General features: G+C 45.0%; 1 protein-coding gene across 1 annotated transcript in view; it reads left to right on the plus strand.

Annotated features, from left to right (window-relative positions):
* LOC146809994 (uncharacterized) overlaps positions 1–27,232 on the plus strand; it is a 612,993-nt gene that overhangs the window by 549,546 nt on the left and 36,215 nt on the right. The window contains exon 7 of the mRNA XM_085616870.1: positions 6,459–6,492. Within this exon, the coding sequence (XP_085472996.1) occupies positions 6,459–6,492 (34 nt within the window). The remainder of the gene's footprint in view (positions 1–6,458; positions 6,493–27,232) is intronic.

Consider the following 27,232-nt stretch of genomic DNA (forward strand, 5'->3'; position numbering starts at 1 on the left):
TTTTGCGGCAAAAAATAATGCTACTTTGAAGCAGGCGAAATGCTTTTATTTCTCCTAAGTTTTCCCACTTTCCATGTATTAGACTTGGCCTTTCGGCACGATCATCCCCAAACATTTTGCCTCAACCCTCTTGTTTTCTGAACCAGTTTTTGTTGACTTTTAGGGCTCTGTGCACTTTACCACTGCTAATTAGGGGCTAAAGTGCTCTCCCCTTTAAATATGGTAAACTTGGCTTATACCTAATTGGTACATTTAATCTGCTTGTAATTCCCTAGTAACATGGTACTACACGTATCCAGGGCCTGTGAATTAAATGCTACTATTGAGCCTGCAGTACTTATTCCATCAAAACTTAAGTAGCCCTTTTAAACATCTCAGATCTCTCATTGCAGCCTGTGTGTACAGTTTTAAAACTATCATTTCGACTTGGCAAAAAAAAAACTTTTTGCCATCCCTAAACCTTTCTTTTTAATACCTATAAGCCACCCCTGTGGTAGGCCTTAAACAGTCCACAGTTCATGGTACATTGTTTTTAAAAAAGTTGGACATGTACTTTTAAGATTTCAATGTCCTGGCAGTGAAAACCTCATACAACTGTTTTTCAGTACTAAAAGGCCTACCTTTCACAGAGGAAAACATTTGGTTACCTTATTACATTAAATTTGAGTGAGTACAAGTTGGAATGTCCGGCTTTGTGTCTAAATAATTGTAGCAAGTTGGCATTTTCTTGTCCTAACCATTTGGTACCTGAAGCCTGTATCCTGGGTCAAATAACTAGGTGTAATTGGCAGTTGGGCTTTGTGAATTCCTCACAGACAGTATCACACTAGAGGGCATAGGTATTGGCAAGATGGGCCATCTTGACTTAATGGAAGGGCAGAGCTGTCACCTACCACACTTGCACTTCAAATTCACTGGCCCAGCTCACCCACCGAGGAATTTACAGTAGCCTATTTTGTACACTGACAGGTCACGGAGGCAGGGAATTCCAGATGCCTCCGTAGGGGTAAAGTTTCAGAAGCCTCTCTCACTTCAAAGGGGGCTTTAGGTATAAATGGGACCGTCAAACCGACTCTTCAGTACACTCCCGGGCCTGTGGATAAAAAAGACACACTGCTGCCATGCTGCTTGAGGCCTACCCTCCTTGCTGAGAGGGAAGACTGTGCCTGCACCCTTCGCCCCAGACGGAAGTGGCTGCAAGGGATAGCTGACTGACCTCTTGTTCTGAGCTACAGGGACATAAGTAGCTCCAAAGACCTGTCTGCAACTGCCCAAATGACCTGCTGCAAATTGACCTGTCTGGACCTGCAATTCGACCTGCCTGAGCCCTGCTGGCGTTTGCTGGATTGAACTCCTAATCCCCAAGAGGTGACTCCCAGGTCCTGTAACCTTGGTGTGGTATCAGTGAAGCTCCTCCTCAAAGAAAAGAGAAAAATCCTGAAATTCGGGGTTCTTTGCAACTGGAAATGGGCCAATATCATCCCGTCCACCAATGCGAAGCTCCGTTAAGACTGGATCCTTGTTCTACAGCAACCTCCAGCGACGACCGGCAATGCGATATCTGCGACAGCCTTAACATCCCTTGGTGACTGCCAACGTGAACGCCGAGCAGTAAACGTCTGTGACGCCTGACAGAACATTCGCGCTACAGCGACAACCATCTGCACTCCCCAGCCTTCTCTTTGCTCTTCAGCAACGACCATCTGCGATGCTGTCTCTGCTCCTCACTACTTCCTCCACCGCTAATGGAACTCTTTGTACTGGAGTTTAGACTGTATTTGTTTCAGCTGGTCTAACCTGGTCCCTGTATCTGTAACTCACTCAATCGGGGTCAGCCTGAACTTGTGACTTTCACCGGTACTCGCACAACCAGATAACCGCAAGCAGCACTGTTTGCTTTTAAACAATGTACTTACCTTAAATCTTTAAAATTGCATATTTCTGGTTCGACTGATTGGATTGGATGTTTTTGTTTTGTGTCAAACAATTTGTTTTACTCAAATTTTTTCTAGAGTGGTGTGGGATTTTTCCTGTATTGTGTTTTCACTTTATTACTATTTACGCGCTGCATAAATACTTTACATGTTGCCTCTAAGTTAAGCATGACTGCTTTGTTCTAAGCTACCAGAGTGTTAAGCACAGGTAATAAGTGACTTAGGGGCATATGTATCAACAACCGTATTTGCGATTCTCAAACAGCGATTTTTTTAGAATCGCTATTTGAGAATTGCAAAACGGGATGTATTTAAAAATTCGCACATATTCTTAATATTCCTTAATTGCGATTAGCAAATTGCGAAATCGCAATTAAGGAATACCTTCCCATTCATTCCTATGGGCCAGGAGGCCCATAGGAGAGAATGGGAAGTCATTCTCCAATTGCGATTCGCAATTTGCTAATCGCAAATTGAGAATAATTTCAAAGGTGCAAGGGTGTCATGATGACACTCTGATGCACCCCTGAAATGAGCAAGTGTGCGCATATGGCGCACATACATGCCATAAGGGCATGTATGTGTGCCACATGGCACTTTGAAAAATGCCAAAAAGTGCATTTTTCAAAGAAATCGCAAAGTACCACCAACTTGAAGTTGGTGGTAATTTGCGATTTCTTAAGGTGAAATCGCACAACTTGGGTGCTTGTTACATAGCATTTAAGGATCCGCAATTTGCAATTCCTTAAATGCTTACGCAAAATTAAGGAATCGCAAAAATAGCGATTCCTTAATAATGCGATGCGAAAATGGCTCATACATCGCGTTTTGCGATTTTGTATTCGCAAACGCTGTTTTTTAGCGATTCGCAGCATTTGCGAATACAAAATCGTTTGATACATATGCCCCTTATTGTGGTTCACCCTAACAAGGATTGTGCCTGCTGCATGAGACGGACTCTTACCCCCTCAACCAGTAACCACATTTCTCACAGCATGTGTGCTGCACTTTACAGCACACATCCGAATCGGGAAAAGGGAATGTCCTATTGATCTTCGGAAAAAAATGTAGGGGAGATCTAACTCTAAGTGCCAGATGTTAAAGAGCGGACATTAATATTTTCCCTGTCTCTGACCCAGTATTTAAGCCTTCTTAGCTAACCATTTATGATTGTTTTGGAGAATGAAGTTAAGAAAAGGGTTAGGAATGACCTGCCTAGGCAGCCAGGAACCAGAACTCATGAGTGAGAAATATTTTCTCTCTGATTAAAAGATTTAGGTTAACATAAGAGGGAGCAGAACACCGCCGAAGGAGGTAGCTAATGCGAGGAAAGGAGGCATGCTTAGCTGCAGAGTACTTAGGACCACGACAGTACAGATTAATATTCACCAACCTGGACAATTGTTTAATAAATGACGCTTAATTACTTGGAGATGGAGTGCGGGTGTAACTTAGTGGGGTTAGTAAATGAGGCAATCAATTAAACGGATAGGCATTGAAAGGTTTCGTATAATTTATTCTTTCTTTTTTTTGAACAGTGCCTCTGTTTCACAGCTCGATTTTATCAAATTATAGAGTAGTGAGAAGATAGGAGTTAGTAATTTGACCTATTTCATGAGAAAAACACAAACTATCAGTGCAAGATAACCATCACCATGAACCTTTACGAATGTGTTAAACTTGAGTACCTTTAGCCATACATTCTGCAAAAGAGACCAATTTTGTTAATCCGATTTTGTTGAAATCTGCTCTAAAAACAACACACGGTTCGAGGAAAAACTTAATCAGACTGAAGGTTTATCATTATTCAAAGAAGCAGAAAGTTAGACATTTTAAAACACATCCATAGGTTTGTAAGATAGAGTAACAGGAATTGAGAATGGCTTGCACATTTGTCATCAGACAAACCACATTTTCTCTACCGCTTTTTCAAGTTATGCATAATATCATACCCGAAGAGAAAGCATGAATGTATCCATACACACGGTATAACCATGTTTTGGAGCCCTTTCTTAGACAATGGTGTAGCTATCCAACAGAAAGTGTAAAAGACATTCAATTACATGAATCAATGAGAAATCTGTAATTGTGATAATTAAGCGAAACTCTCATACATATCAACAGGAAGGACCATATTTAGCAGTGCACTAATTGTGAAGGGTGTTTCGTCTACCAAGTGCAAAAACTTATCAATCGAAACACCATGAAAGTCAGCAAAAATCAATATAGGTCATGTAAACAACTATGGGCCGCATTTACTAGGTTTTGGCGCAGGGCAGCACCACAAGGAATCTTGCTGAGATGCACTGCATCAAAAGAAAAGGTCAGGAATGTGCATTCCATCATTTTCTACTGTGCTGGTGCACAATGGGCTGCCATGTGCCAATGCAGGCACACTTGTGCCATGGTGCAAGGGTGTCTGCTTTGTGGTGGTGATTGTTTTTGTGTAGGAAGGCACACCTTCCTGCACAAAAACAATCACAAGAGTTGTTTTACTCTTTCTATGAGTGCTGCAGAATGGAGGAGGGAAAAAAAGGCGAAATACAATATATTTCTACTTATTGCACATCCCTAATGCAACCCCTGAGATGGCGTTAAAACCTGATGCATGCTCTATTTTGTGGTACTGTGGTCAGGCAGTTCTAGCCTTATCATAGGTGACTGCTGAAGATTTTTTGTACACAAAGAGTCAATAAATGAGATACGCACTCAAGAAGAAATTCAAGACCAATTTAGAAATGAACATAGATTTTTATACCAATTTAGACATCAAGATCATCAGAATCAGGTAAATACTTTCTGAGTTATCGTTTTTATGAAAAAACAGTAGAATATTGAAAGCTGTCAGATTTGAAGCATGAGCCTCTAATGCAGTAATTCTATCCTATGGGAGAAACATACACTGCATAGGTATACTTGCAAACGTTTGTTAGGGTTGATCTCTTGAATTTAAGGTGTTGATCTCTTGAACTTAAGGTGCTTGAGGGCCAAGGTCCATAGAACCACTAGCAGTTTGGTTGTACCTGCCCTCGTGTGTCCGGGTGCAGAGGTGCTGGTCGTGATGGTAGCCTTAACTGGTATACGGTAAAGTCAATAGAGAAACCTTTTAACAAGAAAACGGCTGCAAGTGCAGACTTGGTATAAGTTTGGCAGAACCCAAAGTAGGGCTCGGCTCTTGAGGGTCCCTGGGGCAAGGGGGTACCATGGGTTGGTTCGGACTTGAGCTGTGGGGCTCAGGTGCAGAGGTGTTTTGTCTGGCGGATCACTTGTGGTAAAGTCTCCAACTTCTTGGTGTCCACCGGGGGTGATAAGGGCTAACAGTACAGAAGGACCATGCTTGATGCTGGCCTCAGTTAGGCTGACATCCCTCATCAGTAGATCGGTGTTGGCAGGGTTGGTGTCCAGGCTGGACACTTAACACGCCTTGGCTGTTGCAAGGGCTCCGATACCCAGGGTGTTGGTGCTGGGGGGCTCGTAGAGGGTTTAACGGTTCAAAACTTATTGGGGAGATGGAGCTGACCTCCGGGACCCAATAAGTCATTCTCCTGGGGACTGCTTCCTCAGTGGAACCGGTGGTCGGCAGAACATTGTCTGGGCAGATGTGGTCAGTGCCTGCAGACTGAAGGGAAGTGGCTCGTCCAGTTCAAGGGAGATGCTGACTGGTTGGCGAAATGCTGGCAGCCCTCCAAGGCTTTAGGAGGATGCACAGCTGCAGGACAAGTCAATTCTTTGCAATTATCAGGACAGCAGCAGCCAGGCAGGGTTTGGCACCCATTCCAGAGCTGGTCCACAGTTCATGCTAAATGATCTTCAGTACTTCGGCCCTTCAGACAGCATGCCTTAGAATCAACAGCTCTCTCTCCTGCCTCTCTCTTTGAGGAGAACTCATAAAACCTACATTCCCTAGAAACTCTATAGAACTGGTGGGAGGACTCTCACTTGTTCATTCCGGAGAACTAACAAGGTCATGTTGTAAGGAAAGTCACATCTCTTAGCTGTTGCTCATAAATTAGCAGTTCAGATTTGGAAAGTTCCCTTCAAGGTGAGCATTGTGGAGCAGAACGCATGTGGCAATATGCTCTCAAAATAAGACAGAGCATCCTTCAATATTCTAAAAAACAAACTTGTGTTACTTAAATGCAATGTAACACACACAAAGTAGACAAAAAACATGCGATGTTACTGTATATCCAGGTCTTTAACATACATTACCATCATGAGACCTATTAAAACACATAGGCTTTCACATCAACGGATTCCTTTGAATAGGTTTTCCTTCTTATCTGGTACTCTGGAGTGACCGATTCCGTAATTGAGCTAGTTCTAGGAAACCTTTTTTGGGTAGCCATGCGCTTTACCAAATATGCATAAAAATAGGGGGGATTTGGCGCATTTCAGTGCAACCTAATATGTTTTCCATGACCTCTTACTTATTTTTACCATTCTTATCTTCATTGTGTTTAGCGTTGCCTTCGCAGGGTGATGAATCCATACTAACAGACTTTTGCCTTCAATCTCTTTCAGAGCGTACCACTTCAGAAGCCCCACTGTTTCAATGGTAAGTTTAATTGTGCTAACATAATATTTGTATATTGAAGAGTATCAGTGGTTATAAAGCCCAGTACATTGAGGATAGAGAGTGAAGAACACATATATACCAATTCAGTGCTTATTGTCGAGGACTAATAAAGTTAAATTCACATTGCATTAAGAGAGTGAGTGGTAAAAAATGCTTTTTATTACAGTACTAAATATTCTGCCTTGTCTGCAATGTCCAAAAAACCTTAGGCTCCAAGAGTATAGCAGTGTTACTGAAATAATTCTTACTTGGAATGTCTGCTCAACATTTTCAGGAGTATTCCTATCCCTCACCCAGCCGTTTATCCTAACAACACAGACATCGGAGTGGTCCATGGCAATTACTGCACATTGATGGCAGGTTTATATTTGTGCCCCTATATACACTATAGAGCAGCAGGGAATCTCTCCTGTCCACTAACGCCACAGATACATAAAGAGACAGCTGTGGGAAATAAGGAGCACCAGGCATCTCTAGTATGCACTCATCCATTCCAGAGTTAATCTATTTACCTATATGTTTGGGAATTATGGGGCGTATTAACACGGAACAGGGAAAATTAACGCTTAGCGTTAATTTTTTTAACGCCCGCTATCGCTGGATAATATCGCCTGGTTATCTCGTTATTAACAACGCTAACCGACTAGGCGATAAAAAATCCGGCGATAGCGGCATTTTGGGAGGTTATCGCTGGTAATGCAGCGATAAATCTACAAGGATAGGGATATACTTGTTGATAGCCCATGGTGGACTTAGCCATGTAATCCACCTCCCATTGGATTACATGGCTAAGTCTGAAAATTAGCAGACGTAAAAAAGCAGCGTTAACCGTGGTTAGCGCTGCTTTTTTTGTCTCTAACAGGGTTAGCGTGAAGCTTGATAATAGGAGAAATGTCGCTTAGCGATATTTCTCCTATTATTTTGCTCTGGAATGCCCACTTTGCATCTCATTAGAGATGCTACAGGAAGCGTAGTGAAAAAGGGTGCTAACATGCCATTTTGCATGTTAGCACCCTGTTGTTGATAGAGCGATATTTTTATCTCCGCCTCTTTGGCTTTTAAAGCCAAAAAAGTGGAGATAAAGCCCTTGTTAATATGCCCCTATGTTACTTAAGACACCCTTCTTACATATGCTGACAGGCAACTCTGGGGCATATTATCAACGGCCAGCGATAATTATCGCTGGCCGTGCTTAGCGATAATTTTATTATCGCAAGCTATCTCTGGAATTTATCGCCCTGGTAGAGCGTTATTAGCAACGCGTTTCTCCAGGGCGATAAAAATACCAGAGTTAGCGAGGTTCTTGCCCTTTTGCAGGGAACATCACTGTTTTTCCAGCGATGTTCCCTGCAAAACGGCGATAACCTTGCTGATATGACCCGCAGGGTCGTATCAGCATAATCCACTCCAATGTTGGGGATAGGTAAGTCTGCATTTTAGCAGACGTTAGTTTTTGGAGAAAACAGCTGTTTTCTCCAAAAACGAACGTGTGCTAAAATGCTGGGGCAGCCTTGTAAATATCACGATGTGAACATCAATGATATTTGCAAGGTTTTCCATCCGGGGTACGCCCAGTGACGCCCACTTTGCATCTCATTAGAGATGCAAAGTGAGACGTTGGGAAAAAGGGTGCTAACATGCGATTATGCATGTTAGCACACTCTTCTAAATAGGGTGATAGTTTTATTTCCGCTTTTTTGGCTTTTTAAGCCAAAAAAGCGGAGATAAAGCCCTTGTAAATATGCCCCTCTGGGGCATATTATCAAGCCAGGCGATAAAATTATCGCCGCTTTAGTGGCAGAAAACTGCCGCTAAAACGGCGATAATGGGCTTGATAATATGCTCTATGGAATTCCAATTGAAGCCCACGTTAGACGTCCTTCACATCTAACATGGGCTTCAATTGGAATTCCATAGAGCATATTATCAAGCCCATTATCGCCATTTTAGCGGCAGTTTTCTGCCGCTAAAGCGGCGATAATTTTATCGCCTGGCTTGATAATATGCCCCTCTGTACTTTCAACAACCTTTCATCTTGCTGCTCTTCAGTCTACAAACCAGTTAGATTTGATATTTATTTTCTTAACCAAAAGTCCACACTAATATGAGGACATATTCTACTATATTTACACCTACAGAGTGATTTAAAAAAAGATCTTGTATATTCCCCTCCCCTTCCCTAGTACCTCGATGCTACATTATGTTGTGTTGTAATTTACTATTCGGCGTTGTGCTGTAAAATTGAGGCATATGCAATGTAAATCCCGGGGTAAACAGACACTATTTAACATTTTGAGCAGATCATCGAGCTTGTGATGTTATGGTGTTTGCTTTGTACAGCCGGGTCTGTTGTTGATTGTTGGAAGAGTATGATCAAGCCAGTCTGACTGCATGCTGTAAACTTCCTCGATTAACACTGCATAATCAATTCACAGTACAGAGAAACTAATACCAGGAAATTGACCATGTGCTTTAACTTGATGCACCCTGTGCTTGTGCTGCTAGGGTGGGACCACATCCTCCAGCAACTTTGAGAAGCCCGCCTGCAGCCTGTAGCAAGGAGGAAGGGGCAGCTGAACTCGTGCTCATAAGTGCTTTGTGAGTCCGGCAGCACGGTAACTTCAACTTGCAACACCTTGTGTTTCTACTGTTGGGGTGGGACCAGATCCCCCAGCAGCCTCGAGAAGCCCACCCCCAGCAAGGAGTAGAGGGCCGCTGAACTCGCACTCATAAGCTACTCGTGAGTCCCGTTGTGCTGCAGCTTTATTTTGCCGCACAATGTGTTTGTGCTGCTGGAGTGGGACCACATCCCCCACAGCCTTGACAAGCTCACCCGCAGCAAAGAAGAGGGGCCTGCTGAACACGCACTCATAAGTGCTTCGTGAGTCATGTGGCAAGAGACGCGCCCAGTGCATGTCTGGGTGAAGACCGGGCTAGGAGTGTGCCCATCTGCGCCCTAAGGAGTTTGTCATTTCCAAATGTATTTTGTCTAGCCCATTAGGCTGCTTCCCAGCAAACACCGTGACTCATTAATGCTGAATTTTTAATGTCTGCTGGTATCACCAGTCAAAATGTGCCCATTGTGTTTATTTGACCTCTGAATTGGCTCCTGTTTGTTCTTTGTGTTCCTAGAATGTCTAACAAAAAGCATGGTCCTAACATGGAGGTGGGCTGTGCAAAAAGAAATTGGAACACTAGATGGGTACATTGAAAAGTTAGTGAGAGCTTTAGACAAATACATTTTGCTCACCAAAAGGTGACTATCTATAGCATCTATAGCAACTGCCTAGTGAGGGAGACACCTTAACTTCTTCCCCTGCCCCGGGCTGTTTGGGTGGAGGCCCATGTGATAAAAGTGTTTTCTACAGTAATACACAGGCTACCAAGCAAGCGTTATTACCCCGCACTGCACTGAAACGGAGGCCAGCACAAACACAAGCAGTCAATTTATTTATTTAGTGTTTCATAAAGCGCGAACCAGACCCGTGAGGGTATCAGCGTGCTTTACAGTAGTGACAGGTGGGATACAAGCAGTGCTTAATGTGAGCCAGTGCTTTCTGGTGCTGAGCACCGGCAGTTAATTGTTAACACTGGCACGTAGACAAACAGCGCCACCATGTGGCATACTGCCCTAAATTAGAGAACAGCACAACAACATTTGTTTGTTGATTCAATATACAATAAAATGACTAGTACCTGTGGCACAAGCCATTCTTATAGCTTTGGGAGGCCTAGAATAGTCTTAATGGTCACACTGATAAGTGTGTGGTGGATGGTAGCTGTTGTGATACTATTATTGGCTGCGTGATCAGGAGAAATGAGTGGTGCAAGCTGCAGTGGCCTCCTGACTAGAGCCCTGGCACTTATTATTTTACAAATTAAGCACTGGATACAAGGACATAGGGGGGAGAGAGCCAAAGGGATAGGGACAGGTAGATACACTATATTGGTAAAACAAATAATCATAATACCCGGATACATTTTGGGGTAAGAACAAGTCGACACATTAAGCTAGAGAAAGCAGACTCAACACCCGGGAGGTTTGTTCGGAAGTGCCGGTGGGTATCATAAGGAGAAAAGGCCCAGGGATAGGCCGTAGCGATAGGTGAAGCCAGGTTACGGAGGTGATTGTAACATGATCGTTAGGAGAGGAATTTGCCCATTAGGAAAGTTTTGGCCTCCTTTTTGAAGTGTGCTAGAGACGATATTCTTCTGATGGCGGGTGGGAGTGAGTTCCGTATTCTTGGGGCAGCCCCAGAGAAGGCCCTATTGCACGTTCTTTTTTTCCTGAAGCGTGCTGGTTGGAGCAAAAGGTCTCTGGCGGACCGGGAGTTTCTGGCTCCTCTGGATATCATGAGTTTCTGGGCAAGAAATGCAGGGGACTTGGAGTAAAAAGCCTTGTGGATAATGCAAGCCAGCTTAAATTTTATTCTGGCCTCAAGAGGAAGCCAGTTCAGAGCTTTAAGGTGGGGCGAGATATGGTCGAACTTCTTAGAGCCAGTTAGAGGTCTGGCGGCAGCATTGAGGCAGGCTTTCAAGGGTGCCAGAGAGATCTTGGGTAGGCCTGCGAGGGTGGAGCAACCATATTCTAGCCTAGAGATGACTAGAGCCTGAATTGCCGATTTTAGATCTGGAGTGTCATGGAATGGATTCAGGTTTCTTAGGTAGTTCAAATGCAATCTGGCAGTTTTGGCCATCGAGTTGATATGGCCACGCATGTTCAGGTTGCCGTCTAAGGTAATTCCAAGGGATTTACCAGAGTCCACAATGGTAGGAGAGCAGTTTAGCGCTGTGATAGCCTTGATCCATTCTTGAATGTCTGTATTGTCGTTAGGTGGTGAAAATAAGAGGAACTCCGTTTTTTAGAGTTGAGTTTAAGCTGGTTAGATGTGAGCCAGTAAACAGTCAACTTCAGGGCCTCATTCAGGGAGCGAATGTCCTCTGGATGAGAGATGTTGATGTAGAGCAGTGTGTCGTCGGCATACATGTAGTAGGAGATATTGGCGTGCACAGCACCTCTGAGAGCAGTTCAAGGTAAAGATTAAAGAGGGTAGGGGACAAGGTTGATCCTTGAGGGACTCCAACTGTGATCAGAGAGGGAGCGGACAGGTTGCCGTTGATCAGGACTCTCTGTGAGCGATTCTGGAGGAAGGACCTAAACCATGCAAGAACAGTGCCATCTAGGCCCATCCTAAGTTTGAGGCGATGAAGGAGAATTTCGTGATTAACCGTATCGAAGGCTGAGGATTAGGAGACAGGTTTTGCCTTGGTCAAGGGCTTGAAGGGCATCAGCCACAATGTGGAGGAGTGTGGTTTCCGTGCTGTGCCCAGGTCTGAACCCGGATTGAAAGTCGTCTAGTAGGTGGAAGTTGGTGATGTGATGGCTCAACTGCTGTTGTAAACATTTTTCCAGCACTTTAGCAAGGAGTGGTACGTTAGAGATAGGTCAGTAGTTGTCAGGTGAAGCACAGGTTTTTTTATGTTGGGGACGACATGGCCGGCTTTGAGAGAGTCAGGTATCTATCCCTGTAAGAGGGAGGCGTTGATTATTGCAGTCCAAGAGGGGATGATAGCCTGAGAGGCAGCAGGTAAGCAGTTTGAAGGGAGAGGGTCATTGAAGTGATTGTTGGGGTTTAAAGAGGATAGAATTTTGAGACAGATTGTTCATCATAGACTTTAAAGTTGGACCAGTGCACTTGGTTTTTGAGGGAAGTCTGGGAGGGCGGTGCGGAGTGAGAAGGTAGAGTCGGCAGAGGTTGGGAATAGGTAGCAGACATAAGTTCCTTTCCTAGGGCAGAGATTTTATCGCAGAAAGAGGAGAATTGCTTGCATGGGGTTAGAGATATAGGGGTTTCTTTGGACATTTTAGCCAGTTTGTTGGATTGATGTTTGACCAACTCGAGTAACTTGCGAGATCTATTCTTGGCGTTCTCCAGTCCTGTTCTGAAGAATTCCTTTTTAGAGTTGAGGATTTTCTTGTTGTAGGAGTTTCTGGCCTGGCGGAGAAGTTTAAGATGAGCTGCTAACTGGTGCTTTTTCCAGTTCGGTTCTGTTTGCCGAAGGGACCTCCTCTCAATGTTGAGAGATCCGTTGAACTAGGGGTTCCTGTCTTTGATCTAGGTTATTTTTAGATTTAGCAGAGCAAGGTCATCGTGAATGTTGGATATAAGTTGTGGAATAATGTTCAGTGAGGTTGTCGACGGTGGTGAGATGGGGGGGAGGTCAGTTTCACAGCGGGCAGCCGATTTCTCGTGGTCCAGGTTCTTGGGGTCTGTAATCCGTCTTTTGGGGACCACGGGTTGCGGTGTCCATGTCTTGTGAGTGCCAGGCAGAAGGAAGGTGATAGCGTGGTGGTCAGACCAATCGCAAGGATCTATGGAGATGAGTTTGACCGCAGATTCCTTAGAGATGATTCAGTATAGAATGGCGCCTTTCGAGTGAGTATGGAGAGAGCAGGCTTGGGTAAGGGCTTGGTCGGTCAAGAAGTCTCTGATGGTGTTGACCTGCGGGTCCTTAGGGTCGTTCCAGTGCAAGTTGAAGTCGTCAAGGAAAATGTCATTGGAGTTATGGGGGGCCTTGGCTGTGATGATTTCAATGAGGTAGTCTGTGAAAGTGTCATTCTTGCCTGGGGGGTGGAAAAAGATGTGCAGTCTGCACTGTAGGGTGGTGTTGCTGCAGATGGAGCGAGCAAGATATTCGCAGGAGTCTGTAGGTTCGGCCAGAAGTTCAGTGACAAGGAGGTTGGAGCAGTAGATGCAGGCAATGCCGCCCCCTTTTTTTTTTGATTGCCTGTCCAGACTTACGATGTAATAGTTGGGCAGGACTAGAAGGTCTAGGCAGGGCGATGAGGATTCCTTTAGCCAGGATCAGTCAAGATTGCTAAGTCCGCATTTAGGTTTAGGATGAGATCGGCGACATCAGAGGCATGCTTTACCGCAGAGTGGCAGTTGATAAGGAGACCGGGTAAAGGGGGATCGGGATGCGTGTCGTGACTAGGGGCAGAGGTTGGAACTAGCGCTAGGTTACTGTTGACTACCCCTCTGTTGCGGACAGTAGCTGATCTGTTGGGGTTGGTTGCAACCGTGCGGATAGGTTGTTCTTCCCTGGGGTCAGAGGGGCATGAGGTTTCATAGCTAATGAGGAGGTTCACAATTTCTTTTTCGGGAACTCCAGATGGCTAGTCATTGCAGGGGTAGGTTTGTAGGTTAGGAGGAGAGCCAGTACTTCTTCCTCTGCGAAGTGACAGGGCTGCCTGAGAGGGCTGCCTGCGAGGGTGCAAGTGTCTCAATTCATCTAAATCATACATGCCAGCATTCCCTGGGTCCTCAATCAATCAATTAATCAGGGGTTAATAAAGTGTGACTACTCACCCATGAGGATCTCAAGGCGCTGAGGGGGGGCTGCTGGTCCCTCTGGGTGTGGAGGATCAATGCCTGATCTTTACTAATACTAAAGAAATCACCAGGGTTATTTTGGCTCAGTTCAGCAAGGAGGTTGCTGACCTACTTGACTCTAAGCTATCAGGGCTGTGTGATCGCCTGAGGTGCATTAAGATGTTATTTAATGAACTGAATGTGAGGCTGGCTAAAGACCTTGTAGGAGGAGGTAGTCTGTTAACAGGGCATGGAAATCCAACTTCTGACTTTGAGTCATGGTCCCCGATGGAGGGTGAGGGTAGGGAGCAATTGCACATTAGTGTAACAATCGGAGTTCCCTGTACCCCGCACTGTTGATGATTGATGCCCGATGTAATCTGTGATGGCTAATTTACTTGTAGGGGACCCTAATATCCTGGTGCGGCTCATTTACGTCCTGCTAAGATGGCTTTGGTGCAGAAATATGTCTCTCGCTTTGATTTACTGCATGCCCATGTGTTATTTTTTTTACGCACATTCGGATGTTACGCCCCAAAGCCAATGAGTCTGCTGTGGAGTTAATTATTAAAACTACTCATTGGATTCATGGAAATATCATGTGCAGGGGCAACATGTTTTCAGAGGTTGCAATAAGACTTGGCTGGATTGGGTAGATGCATAAATAATTTATTGGCAACTGTGTTATTGCTACCTTTAGAAATTCCAGGGTTGCAGGAGAACATGTTTGGGCGTCTAAACAAGAGTGCATCAAGCTTGGTAATTTTAAGATTTTGCCCCTAGAATACTTTTATGGAAATCTGGTCAAAAATCTCGAAGAAAGGGAAAGTTCTTCTCGACTTATGCCAGCCCAGTCATTTCCTTCCAACATCTCCACTCAAAATCAATTCTTCCCCCTTGGGTGATTTGTCAGAGAATGATTGACTGAGTGCTCATAATGAGATCTATGTTGAGTAAGTATGCAGTGGAGTGGGCCCTTTAGGTCTTTTGCCTTGCCGATTACATGATTAGCCAAACTGCAGGGGCTTTTTAGTTGCCAACTCAACAGAATGTCTCTTGATGATTAGTAAAGGTAGTTCGATAATCCCAAAAAACCATGTCCACTAGACTAAGATCTTCTGGAATTTTGCCGGCCTAGCAAGTAAAGTGGGCTGCTAGGAGTGGGTCATCTTTATTAGTAATTATAATATCACTTTTTCCAAGAGACTTGAACCACAGAAACCATCAGCTAGAATAGTGATTGTTCCCACTCAGTCTCTGCAGTCCCAGCCTTGTCGGGTAGAGCCAGGGCAGGATTAGCAGCATGGTTTAAAGTTACTCTGGAATATAAAAATAGCTTGGTCTCTTCTGGTTGGACTTTATATCAAGCATATTATCAACGTGGCCCATTGGTTTAAAATTGCTACTTTTTATAGTGGATATTTTGAGATTGATAACTCAGAATTTTACCAAGTTATATTATTTTATTTTTCTCCTGAAAATCCAATTTGCTTATTTGCACAAAAGTTATCAAATTATTTTAGGTGGGATTTTAATGCTAAACTCGGGCCAGTACAGATGGAAAACAAGTGCAATATATTTGATAACAATGGTATAGGTCATGATTATCACTAACAGTGAGGGTATGCACCTTTCCAACTGATTAAGTCATTTGATCTTACCAGTGTGGTGGAACTCTGTGACCTTAGATATTCTGTTTAAGCCACCTTTGAACGGGGAGACTACTCCTCTATCACTGATAAGGATTTGCCTTCTGTAATTGGTTGGCTAGGGTCTCCAGAGAAGCCATAGTTATTAGTGCATATAGTGATCATAAACCTCTAAGTCTAGATTTATGTCTACCCTCTGGAGTACTACGTGTGCGGCTGTGCTATCATTATGGTTAAGACCCAAAGTTTTTACGTGGCTTGGAGACATTCTGACCTGCATATCCTTATGTCTAAACTTATTTTGAAGCATCTTCCCCTGTGTCTAATTGTCTTACCATCTTTGATGATCTACGGACTGTGGGCAATCTATTTGTTCAGCTGAATTCAGACATGAGCGGTTTCTTATGAAACCAAGTAGATTAGGGGCCCATGAGGCTAAATGGTTTGATCAGCATTGTAGGAAGGCCTCAGTGTTACTACATGTGGCGCTAAAAGAGATATCCAAGGACTCATGTAAAATCCAACAATGTAAGGTGGAGTATAAGACTGCTCTACAGATTAGCAGCAAAGACTTACAAAATGGTCCCTGTGGGAAGCTGACCAGGGCATGTAGGTCCAAAGAAACAAGGGCCTTTCTGCTGGATGCTAATGACACAAAAACTGTAAGAGTTTAATCTAACACTGTTATCACCACCATCCGTCCAGAGGTTGGGTTAACCACTTCAAAATTCTGTCTGTGGGCCTGGCAATTTTAATGGCCATGTTGACGAGGGGCCGGCCTTCCCATTAGCCCTGGAATTATTCTTGACGAGGTTATGGAGGCAATTAACAAGAGGACCTAAAATAAGTTCCGATGGTATGCCCATTGAACCTGTATAAATTATCTCCGAAATTATGGGCCCCTCTGCTGTGTAACTGTTTTAATGCTATTTGTAAGGCAGAACGGCCACACTTATGGCACACCTCTGTTATCGTACCAAGTTTTTAGAAGGGTAACATTTATTCATCAGGGTGCTTCTCGCCAATATCTCTACTGGATTTGGCTGTGAAGTTGGCGGGGAGAGTTGTACTGACGTGTCTCCTTCATGGGATAGGGAGACAAACATGCTGTCAAAGTTGCAGTATGAGTTTCGGGAAGGCCTTGGCGTGATGGAGCAATGGTTAAAATTGCATCTGCTGGTTAACAAGTATAGAATGCCAAGCAGAGCTCTGTCTGCTTGGCATTCGTGGACTTTACCTGTACATTCAACAGCGTGGTCAGGTCCAAATTGTGGGAGATCTTATCCAATCTAGGGGTGAAGAACGACTTGGTACAGTTCCTGAAAGCATTACTCTACCTGTCAGCTTTAGTAAGGGTTGTCCCATCAGGTAAGCAGACAGAGAGCTTCAAGTTACGGAGAGGTGTGCATCAGGCCTGTGTCTTGGCTCCGCTAATGTTTTTTTTTAATATATTAATGGCCTAGGTACAGCCCTGCCTTATAAAGGTTAGGATGACCCTCAATTGGCAGGAAAAAGTTCCCAGTTTTATTATATGCATATGTTGTGGTTTTACTCTCTAGAACCCATAATGTGCTTAATATTTTATTTCAAGTATTTGATTTTTTATGGGATATTAGGTTTGGTCACTAATCAAACAAAAATCTTCATCATGGTTTAAAACCTTGGTCAACATAAGATGTGGATGTCTTTTTACAAGGTTTCACCATCGCCCAGACCCAGGATTTTTCAAATTTGAGCCTAGTTATTGATCCAGGGGGAAATTCGGAACCATGCATTGCTAAAGTGCACCAGAAATTTGCAAACTCAGGGGGGTATATTTTTGATTTGGCCAACCTTATTGCGAAAAAAAACCTGTAGCTCCCCTCTTGAAGGTTTATAGAAGAGAATGCTTCCCAGTCCCACATATGGCACAGGAATTTGGGGTTACTCCGATACTAGTCTCCTCCAAGGCAAGCAAAATAGGGTGTTTAAGTGACTCCTGGGTGCCCCCTCAAGTTCTACTTATAGTATGCACCAGGACCTTGGAGTATGCTGTGCTGATGATATATTAAGCTGCCCACCTTGCTCTTGTGGTGTTTGATGTGAGTAAACCCATTTGCCTCGTTAAATAGGGATATCATCAGTGACTGTCTCTCATGTGAAAGAGGCCTGAAAATTCCTTTGTTCAATTACATTAAGTCTGAACAGATGAGAAGGTCGACCCTTTTTTCTAACACAACTGCTACATCTAAAACTGACTTGGTCTGGGTGAAGACTACATTTAAGTTAAGGTTGAGAGCTCTCAGGAAGGAACACAAACTTAATAAACCAACTGTTAAAGAGTTTGTGGAGCTGCATAGCTCTCTAACCCTGGAACCATATGTGGAATGGATTGATTGTTTTTGGGACAGATTATTACTAAACAGGATTCGAAAGATGAAAAGGTTATCCGCACAATAACTTGCCCTTCAACTTCCTTGGATAGTTCACTGAAGTCTCAACCCCTGCTTAAAACACACAGCATAACTACGACTGCTAAGATTCACATCTGCGGAGGGATGGGAGACGACACAGGACAATATAGCACAGGTGAACGCAGCTTTAGGTCAACGGACCAAGCCGACCCTGACATCTCCAAAAGGGGCCAACGGGTACAGATGCTGGTCAGGGCCTGCTCGGGCTCCGTCTTGTAGCAAGGATAAAAACATAATAAATATTATAGAGCCTGAGGAAGCCTTTGAGCTGCATGAGTTTCAACTACGAGCAGATTATATCCCCAAGTGGAGCTTAAGTATAATGGAAAATCAAACTTCGTTGATGTCAAAAATACTAATAATATCATTGAGCAAGATACCCTATTGGCCTCTGTAAACGCCACTTTAGCCCCCACAGTCAATGCTCTGACAGTTGGATAAACTGGAATTGCAACTCAACTTAATTCAAGCCTTGGCAACCTCAATCTTAAAAAAAAGGCAGTTCCCTCAAAGAGAGGCTAAAAAACGGAGGAGGCACAGAAGTCCCTTACCCATCATGGTCTTGCCATCAGATCGCGAAGAAACTATGTACCTTACCGGATGCCCTGTACTTAATGATAATGGACGTAAAATTGGCCCTAAAAGCACTCTCAGTAGGCTTGACCAAAAATCAATAGTTACAGAATCTGGTCAAACTGAGCATAGACTAACCTACACACTGGAGGCAGCAGATAAGGAAACTTCACAGGCAATCACACAACCAGGCATGAGGTCACCAAAGAAAGCTTTCATAAAATCTCCTTTGCATACTCTAGTAGCAAACCATGACCAGGGAGCTTCCTTATCCCCTACGATGCAGGAGCTGGCGCCAGAAGCAAAGGTTAAAATTCCACTTGGTAATCTCAACTGTAAAACAACACCAGATGAAAAACAATGGACCGTTGCACATTCAAAAAGAGCAAAAAATGACTTTAGCAAGAATCCCAATTCAGAACAATTCTGGTCTCTCGTAAACAGGGGCTTACAAGGTAGAAACGACCACGGCAGCGCAAACATCAGCACAGAAGAATGGACCCAGTTTTTATCAGCTCATTTTAGAGATCACACCAAAAAGGACAACCACCCCAAACCCTTCAGATTAGTCAATGCCGTGATATCATCTCCGGAGGTTAAGAGCTCAAGCCGACCCGGCCTCAGCCCCTCAGCTATTAACGCAATAGACAAATCAACAAACGAGGGCTATGTGAAAAACAACGATTTATGGTCGGAGACCATATTGACATCAGACGATCTAAAAAATAAGATCTCACACACATTAGGAAAAGCTAGAGCTGAAGGAGCCCCAAGGCCAAACGGTCTTCCCCAGGCCATGTTAAAATCAGAAGTTGAACTATGGTCAGCCTACTTGACCCCACTGTTTCTCCATTGCAGGTTAAATAATACTATTCCAGAGTCCTGGAGAGTTGCTATCATTCACCCAATTTATAAAAGCAGGAAGAGAAGCAATCCCAATAATTATTGAATGATAGCACTCCTCGATGTTGAGTTCAAATAATATTCCAGCATTTTATTGGAAGAGTTGCTGGCCTGGGCCGATACAACAAAGCGCCTCCCTTTTAACCAGATGGGTTTTGTGTCCAATTCTGACACCACAACTAATTTATTCACGTTACCCGTCTTGATAGAGAAAGCGGCAGTCCAACAAACCCAACTGCATTGCTGCTTTGTTGATTTTAAGGCGGCCCTCGACAAGTGCCCAGAGCCTGCTGTGGCAAAAAGTAGAGTCCTGGGGCATACCTCCGACCCTCCTACATGCTATAGTTCAACTCCACTCGGAAACATGGATTAGAATCAAGCTGGGCGAAGGCTCCCACGTCTCCAGGAAGATTAGAACCAAAAGTGGTGGCAAACAAGGCTGTGTGTTGGCCCCACTCCTTTTTAACTTGTTTATATCAGACTTATCCCCAATACTTGAGAGCGTTAACTGCCACCCCCCTCAACTAGACAGAACCCGCATCAGTAACCTGCTGTATGCCGACGACTTGGTGTTGTTAAGCCAAACAAAAGTAGGCCTACAGAGGCTACTTGTTGAATTGCTTCCCTTTATGACAAGAAACTCCCTAGAGTTGAACTTGCTGAATACAAAAACTATGTCTTTTGGGAAGCATAAGAGGTCATGTGGAGGGTGGTATTTCAATAATGCAAAGCTTGAATCAACACCCCACTACAAATATCTGGGAACCTATCTCGATACTAGATGTTCATTAGTCAAGCAGAAAGAAGCATTAAGGCCACAGCATTGTCACTAGAGGCCGCCGCTGCGAAACTGTCAAAAGAGCTACTTGGCCAAAGTCTAACCCCTATGCTGAAAGTGATGAAGGCAAAGATAACTAATTCTCTGTCGTACGGGCTCAACAAGCACTTTATTAAACAAACTAACAATCAAAATGTATAAACGTGCGTTCCACCTGCCAAAATCAGCTTTGCCAGCCCAAGTAGGCCAATTAGGCCTACTAGACCATAATGGCGCGTTTATAAAGTTTTGCAACAGATTGCGCCATGCCCGGGAGGGCTTCCTGGAGGCCAGACTTTGTCAGTAAATGTCGAAAAGCCTTACCAGCCAGAAAAATCGGCATCATTTGGATCACTGTCTACAATTACTAGGAGTTAAGGAATTCTGCGAAACAAATCCCTCACAGCTGGTGCTAAAGGTAATCATCAAGAAGAGCGTCCGGCTGTGGTCCTTTCATTTAGACAGGGCAATATTGTCAAAGAGGAAGCACGCATGGGCAGTGATTTCCAATTTTAAACCAGGCGTTGAGTCACTCTACCTAGCAAGCACGTTTGCACTTTACTGGAAACAAACGTTTATAGCACTGAGGATGGGTGAATGGCCTTTTTTGAAGAACCTTCCTGAATGGTGCCATTCCGGCAATAGTATTAAATCTAGGATGTGCGCCTATCACTCCGAATCAATGGAACACATAGTCTGTGTATGTCCCGCAATGCTTACAGTTAGATGGTCTCTATTGCGGGAAGAATGGATCAGGCTAGAAGTTCGATCATGCCGTCAAGCGATAATAGCTGCCTTAAACCCGGACATCATGAAGATGAACATTGGGCTCACCAAATTTGTCAATAAAGTATCAAAACTGTTGGAAGATACGAGTGCTGCTGAATCTTTCTCACCTCAGCCGAGCGGCATTTTGTCTACAGGTCCCATAACAGAACCTTTGACTGTTAATAATTGCCGAACTGAATCTGGCATTTTAGCTGAATATTTACTGCTTACATGGTTTTAGTGAATTGAAAGAAAAAAACACAGTTTTGTATTTTTATTTAGTTGTCTTTTTTACAAATGAATTGAATGCGTTTTATATTGTAATGGTTTTTAAGAAATCAAACAATAAAAATATTTATAAAGACTAAAGAAGGCCAGAAGTAAAGCAGCAAAAGAACGTCTCTCAAAGCAGCTCCCATCCAAGCAAGATAAATTAGTTAACAACTCACTCAGCGTATACCCACTATTTAAAGGCAATGGAAAGATGAAGAACATATCAAAAGCCACTCAATTGTCCACTTTTCCTTTCCATGCAACCATGGCTCTACCATCTACTCTACCACTCACACCGCCTAAATCAGATATAGAATCTATTACGATACAAAGCCCAGTAATACAACACATCACGCTAGGAACGCATTTACAGGGGACGCAACCGCTAACCACGCAAGAGCAGAAGGAAACCTTGCCCAGAAAGAGAAGATTGACGATACAAGATCTTGACTCAGGACAATTGACAGCACCGCCATCCCATGGTACTGTGACATTAGCCTTCTCTCCATCCAGGCAAAATTTAAGCTCCATTATTGACCAAAGCCCTCCACTTCGACCATCAGTTTTCATCACCCAAACACAGAGGGCACAGCAACTACTGGGTCGGGTGCCGACACCAGTTTCGCATGAAGTAACTTTATCTGCAAAAGAAAGTGTCAATCCACAGAGAATATCGTTTGGGCTCAACAGGATTAGACCGATTACCAACGAGTATCCCCCCCGCTTACTAATTAAAAAGCGCCCAGGCGAGGACCACCCGACCAAGCTGGCCCTCATCCCATACTATCCCTCTGAAGAGAATCATGAGGTCCTGAATCACTTCAACCTATTAAGGTTGTTCCAGGCCATCCCCACCAAGCCCAAAATAACATCTGATGACATCTGGAGTGTAGAGTTTAAATCCATCCTGGAGTGCAGTAACGGGAGGGAAGCTACAGTCTTAACACTAAAAACACACTCACTGGCAGAAGCCATATTAGACTGCAAGCCTACCCTTGAAGATTGGGGCATAGGAATCACTAAAGTCTCTCCACCCAAATATCCAGCGCCACTAAAAAGGCTATTCAATCTCTCCAATCCAAGAGCTCACCTCTACAGTATATTAGAGGGACTGGGCACTCTTCCTGCCATCCTCGGTCAGAAAACATACACAATGCTTGCACCCATTTATCAACAAGAAGCCCCATTAGACAAATCACACTAGGCCAGATTGGGGGAGAACATGAATATCAACCTGCCATGAATTGGGTGTCACACACCCAATCCAGAAAAACAACAGCTTACTCCTAGCAGTGAGAAGTGTCCACCAAAGTCTCAACAATTCATAACTCTTCTGTCATGGAACGTAGCTGGGCTATCAAAACTACTAAGCTTAAATACGGCAGAATCACTACTAATGACATCTGATGTCCTCGGTGTACAAGAAACGTGGTCATTAACTCCAACAATAATCGCTGGCTTTCAAGGGATCCATCAAGTAGCAAAGAAGAAAAACATTTTTGGGAGACCAACGGGAGGCTTGTCAATTTATCTTAATTTGAAAATTAAATTAACAATAACTCCAATTTCGACTCAAGATGAGTTGCTCCAAGCGCTTATGCTGGAGAGATTGAATACACCTGCCCCCGAATTAAGATCCTCCTGATTAATGTCTACTTCAATAACTTTGACTCAGCATGGGCTAAAAGACTAAGGGCCTCATGTAGGTAAATAAATTTTACCGGTTCTTAAATACCGAGCCGTACCGAATCGGTAAATTAGAATCGGTAAGTTATATGTAGGTAAAAATTCGGTAACAGTTACCGATTCGGTAACATTCGGTAATCACGAATCGGAATTCACCGAATCGGTAAATACCGAGGTGGTATTTACCGATTCGGTAAATACCGAGGTGTTATTTACCGAATCGGTAAATACCGAGGTGGTATTTACCGAATCGGAAAATACCGAATCGGTATGTACGGATTCGGTAAATCAAATCACATGACTTGACGAAACAGCTAATCCAGTGCAACGACAGCCCACCCAACCAGGAAGTGCCCACACCCAGGCAGGTGTACATAATTAGCCGAAGTGGCCACACCCAGGCAGGTGTACATAATTAGCCGACCCTGGAGAAGCTTGGAGTGCAGAGGAGAGGCAGGGAGCCGTTGCATGTGCGAGCGGGTAAACGAACAGCATGTCCAGCCAGAGAACACAGAAAGACGGAGGGGAAAGGAGGAGGAAGCTGAAATTTAGCCCCAAGGAACTCCAGGTGCTGGTGGAGGAGGTGGTGAAGCAGCACCAGAAGCTGTTTGGAAGGCAATCCCTGCAAGTGCCTGAGGCCGAAAAGCGCAACATATGGCTGGCCATCCAGGCGCAGGTCAATGCTGTGGGAGTGACCCACAGGGACATTGAGGTCCTCAAAAAGCGCTGGTATGACCTCCGGATTGTAACCAAGAGGAAGATGGGCGACATCCAGAAGGAGGCCAGCCAGACCGGAGGTGGAACCAACAGGGCACCTGCCCTCACCGAACTGGAGGAGCTGGTGGCGGCCACAATCGAGCAAGAGAGCGTCGTGGGTCTTGGGGACGCCGACAGCTCTGCCAGAGCCGCAACACACCAAGGTAAGACGAAAGCACAGCAATGTAGCCCCCCCTACCCCTATCCCACATCCCCCATTGTGAAACGAGAATCACACTGCAGTCCACACGTGTCAGTGCAGACAGGCAATGCATTCCGGGAGATGTAGTCAGGGCAACACTAACCATGACGTAAATGTTACAGGGCAACAAGGCATGTCACGCACTCGAGGCACAAGGAGACAGGGGACATATTGGAATGTGAAATGATTTATTGTGACGCTTGCAATGCAGCCCTTCGGGGACACTGAGCCAATGTTGTATTTCTGTCCACAGATGTGACATCATGCAGGACAGGGCATGCTGCAGGAGAGACGGCACACCGGCCACATAAATCACCTCTAGCCAGCACCAGTTCAGACCAGGGAGCAGGCCCACTGGCAGCCGCACCACCAACACAGCCAGCCTCGCCGCACACAGAGCCAGCATCACCTCACCGAGAGCCAGCATCACCACCACCAGAGCCAGCATCGCCACTCATGTTCGAATCACCGGCCACATCTCCGCTTGCAGGTGTGAGAATGAGGAGGCGTCCAGCAGCCAGGCTACGAGCCTTAGACACCTCGTCAGACGACAGCATGGGCCCAGAAGACCGCACCTGGCCCCAGGAAGGGAGCCATGCCACTGTGCCCCACACCTCACAGGCAGCACAGACGGAAGCAAGAGGGCGCCGCAGGTCGCGTGTCCAGAGTCCACCAGCACCCACTGACGGCCATGGTGTCTTCTTGGGGCTCGAGGGCCAAATGTTGAAGCAACAGCGCCTGCAATCAAAGGCAGTCATGTCAGTCCAGAGGCACATGCGGGTGATGAAGACAACATTAGTCAACATGGACACCAACATTAGCGGCATGGCTGCGGGCATTCGGGACATGTCCCAGTCAATCCAGCAGTTGTGCAGCAAATTAGATGCTGACATCGAAGCACGGCGCCGGGAACGCCAGAGAAGGGACACTACCAGCAGGGCACTCAACCGTCTGGCAACTGCGACTTCTCTACTGTGCCGGCGCTCTGTGACGATGCAGGAGGGCCTAACACAGTGCTGCAGCGACCTGTCTCGGGGGATGGTGCAGGTGACAAGTGCACTAGGGGTGCTATTGACTAGTCAGGCGTCGACAACTGCTGCAGGGGATGCTGCGGAGAGCATCGACACCAGCAGCAGCATCACACCCCCCGTCCCAGAAGCACGCAGGAGCAGCAGGCGGCTTGGGGTTGGCTCTAGTGAGGATGCACAGGCCGTGCAATCCACCACTGCAGCGCGTATGCGCAAACATTGATGTAGCCCTGCTTAGCCACTTCCCATTGGGTGACGTAACCCTGGACATACTCCTTGTATAGATGGTATATTGCCAGATTGGCCTGTTCATGTGTTCATGGCGTGGTGCCACATTAAAACTACGTCAGGACTTCTCACAACTCGCTGTGTCCCCTTACTTACTCAGAAATAGTTGCATGTGATATCTGCCCGTCTCTCTCTCCCATCGATTGCAGTTGGCACTCTAGCTGCGTTGCCCTCTGGCTGGTCTGACTCATCCTCGTTGTCCTCAAAATATGTCAGTTCCACATCTGTACCTTTTTTCGTGGCAAGGTTGTGCAGCATTGCACAAGTGGCAATAATCTTGCAGCAGGTGATGGGTTTGTACTGGCGTGCGCCTCCGCTCTTGTGCAGGCAGCGGAACCTGCTCTTCAGTAGTCCAAACGTGCGCTCCACCACATTGCGTGTTGTTTTGTGTGCCACGTTGTATCGTCTCTCACTCTGGGTTGCTGGGTGTAGGTAGGGAGTGAGGATGAATGACCGGCATGCATATGCACTGTCGCCTGGATGAGTAAAAGGGAACCATCAGTAACATGCCTCTATGCACTATGATTTGCAGGTTTCAAGGGGCGTCACTGTTACTTACCTAGCAGGTATCCCTCTCCGAATTCTCCGGCACTCAGTCGTGTGTAGATCCCACTATTCTGGAAGATGTAAGAGTCGTGGGTGCTCCCAGGAAACTTTGCAACAATATCTGTGATGATGTTCCCTGCATCACAGATCACCTGCACATTGATGGAGTGGGTGGACTTCCTGTTCCTGTAGATGTGCTCTGTATCAGCTGGTGGACAGATTGGGATGTGTGTACCATCAATACAGCCGATGACATGGGGGAACTGTGCCATGTGATAAAAGTCTGTTTTTGTTTTCTGCAGTGCAGCCTGTGTGTTTGGGAAGCTTATGTAGTGGTGCATTCTCTGCATCATGGCATCCAGGAACTTCCTGAAGAAACGTGACAGGCAACTCTGGGATACCCCACCCACCGCAGCTATCACCACCTGATAACTGCCGGATGCCAGCAGATGTAGGCTGCAGAGCACCTGCACATGTGGGGGTATGGCGTGCGCCCTTCTTATTGGATGGTCCAGGAGTGGCTGTAGGTCCCTGATTAAGTCCATGATGGTTTCGGGGTCTAGCCTGTACCTCTCATGTATCTCTGCATCAGTCAGCTGGAATAGTGTGATGCGCTGTCTGTAGATTTGTTCCTCCCGTCGCCACACCCTCAGTCCTGCTGCCTGTAGACGTAGGCGCCTTGCAATGACGTACATAGCGGCCATGTTGTCCACGCTGTAGCATTTTGGGATTGCTCATATGCATTGTTGATGGTTACCACCTGCTTTCAATCCGTGTTAATTACCGACTCTAATTTACCGATTTTCTTGGATTTCTTAATTACCGAGTGCTCCTACATGTCATTTTCATTTTTACCACTTCATATTTACCACTTCATATTTACCGATTCGTTAATTATGTATTCGGTAACTCTGAATCGGTATTTTGGAATTCGGTAAATATGAATTGGTATTTACTGCCTCATATTTACCGAAAATTGGTTTTGGGACTCCTACATCTCACTTGTCTGAATACCGGTCGGTAACGGCATATTTACCGAAAATCGGCCGTTACCGACCGGTATTTGGCTACCTACATGAGGCCCTAAGACAGCTGTGTGACAACCTGGTTCAACTTCTTTGCAACCATGTAAACCATGAAATAATAATTTGTGGCAATTTCAACCTGTGATATCTAGGTTATTTGAACACTGACAGTTTACCCCCAAACTCTTCAAGTAGCCAATTATATAAATTGTAAGCAAACATGGACTCCAGCCTACACAGACTATAGCTAAAAACCTTGAGCCGTTAACACAGCCTCTAAAGGTTTTCAGGGGGATAAGCACTATCGGCTATGTCTTTGTCTCTGAAAAACTAATGAATCGTCTGGAGAGCTTCAAAGTACAATCGTCAAATGAGAGTG

This window comes from Triturus cristatus, chromosome 7 (genome assembly GCF_964204655.1).
Source record: "Triturus cristatus chromosome 7, aTriCri1.1, whole genome shotgun sequence".
Taxonomy (NCBI): Eukaryota; Metazoa; Chordata; class Amphibia; order Caudata; family Salamandridae; genus Triturus; species Triturus cristatus.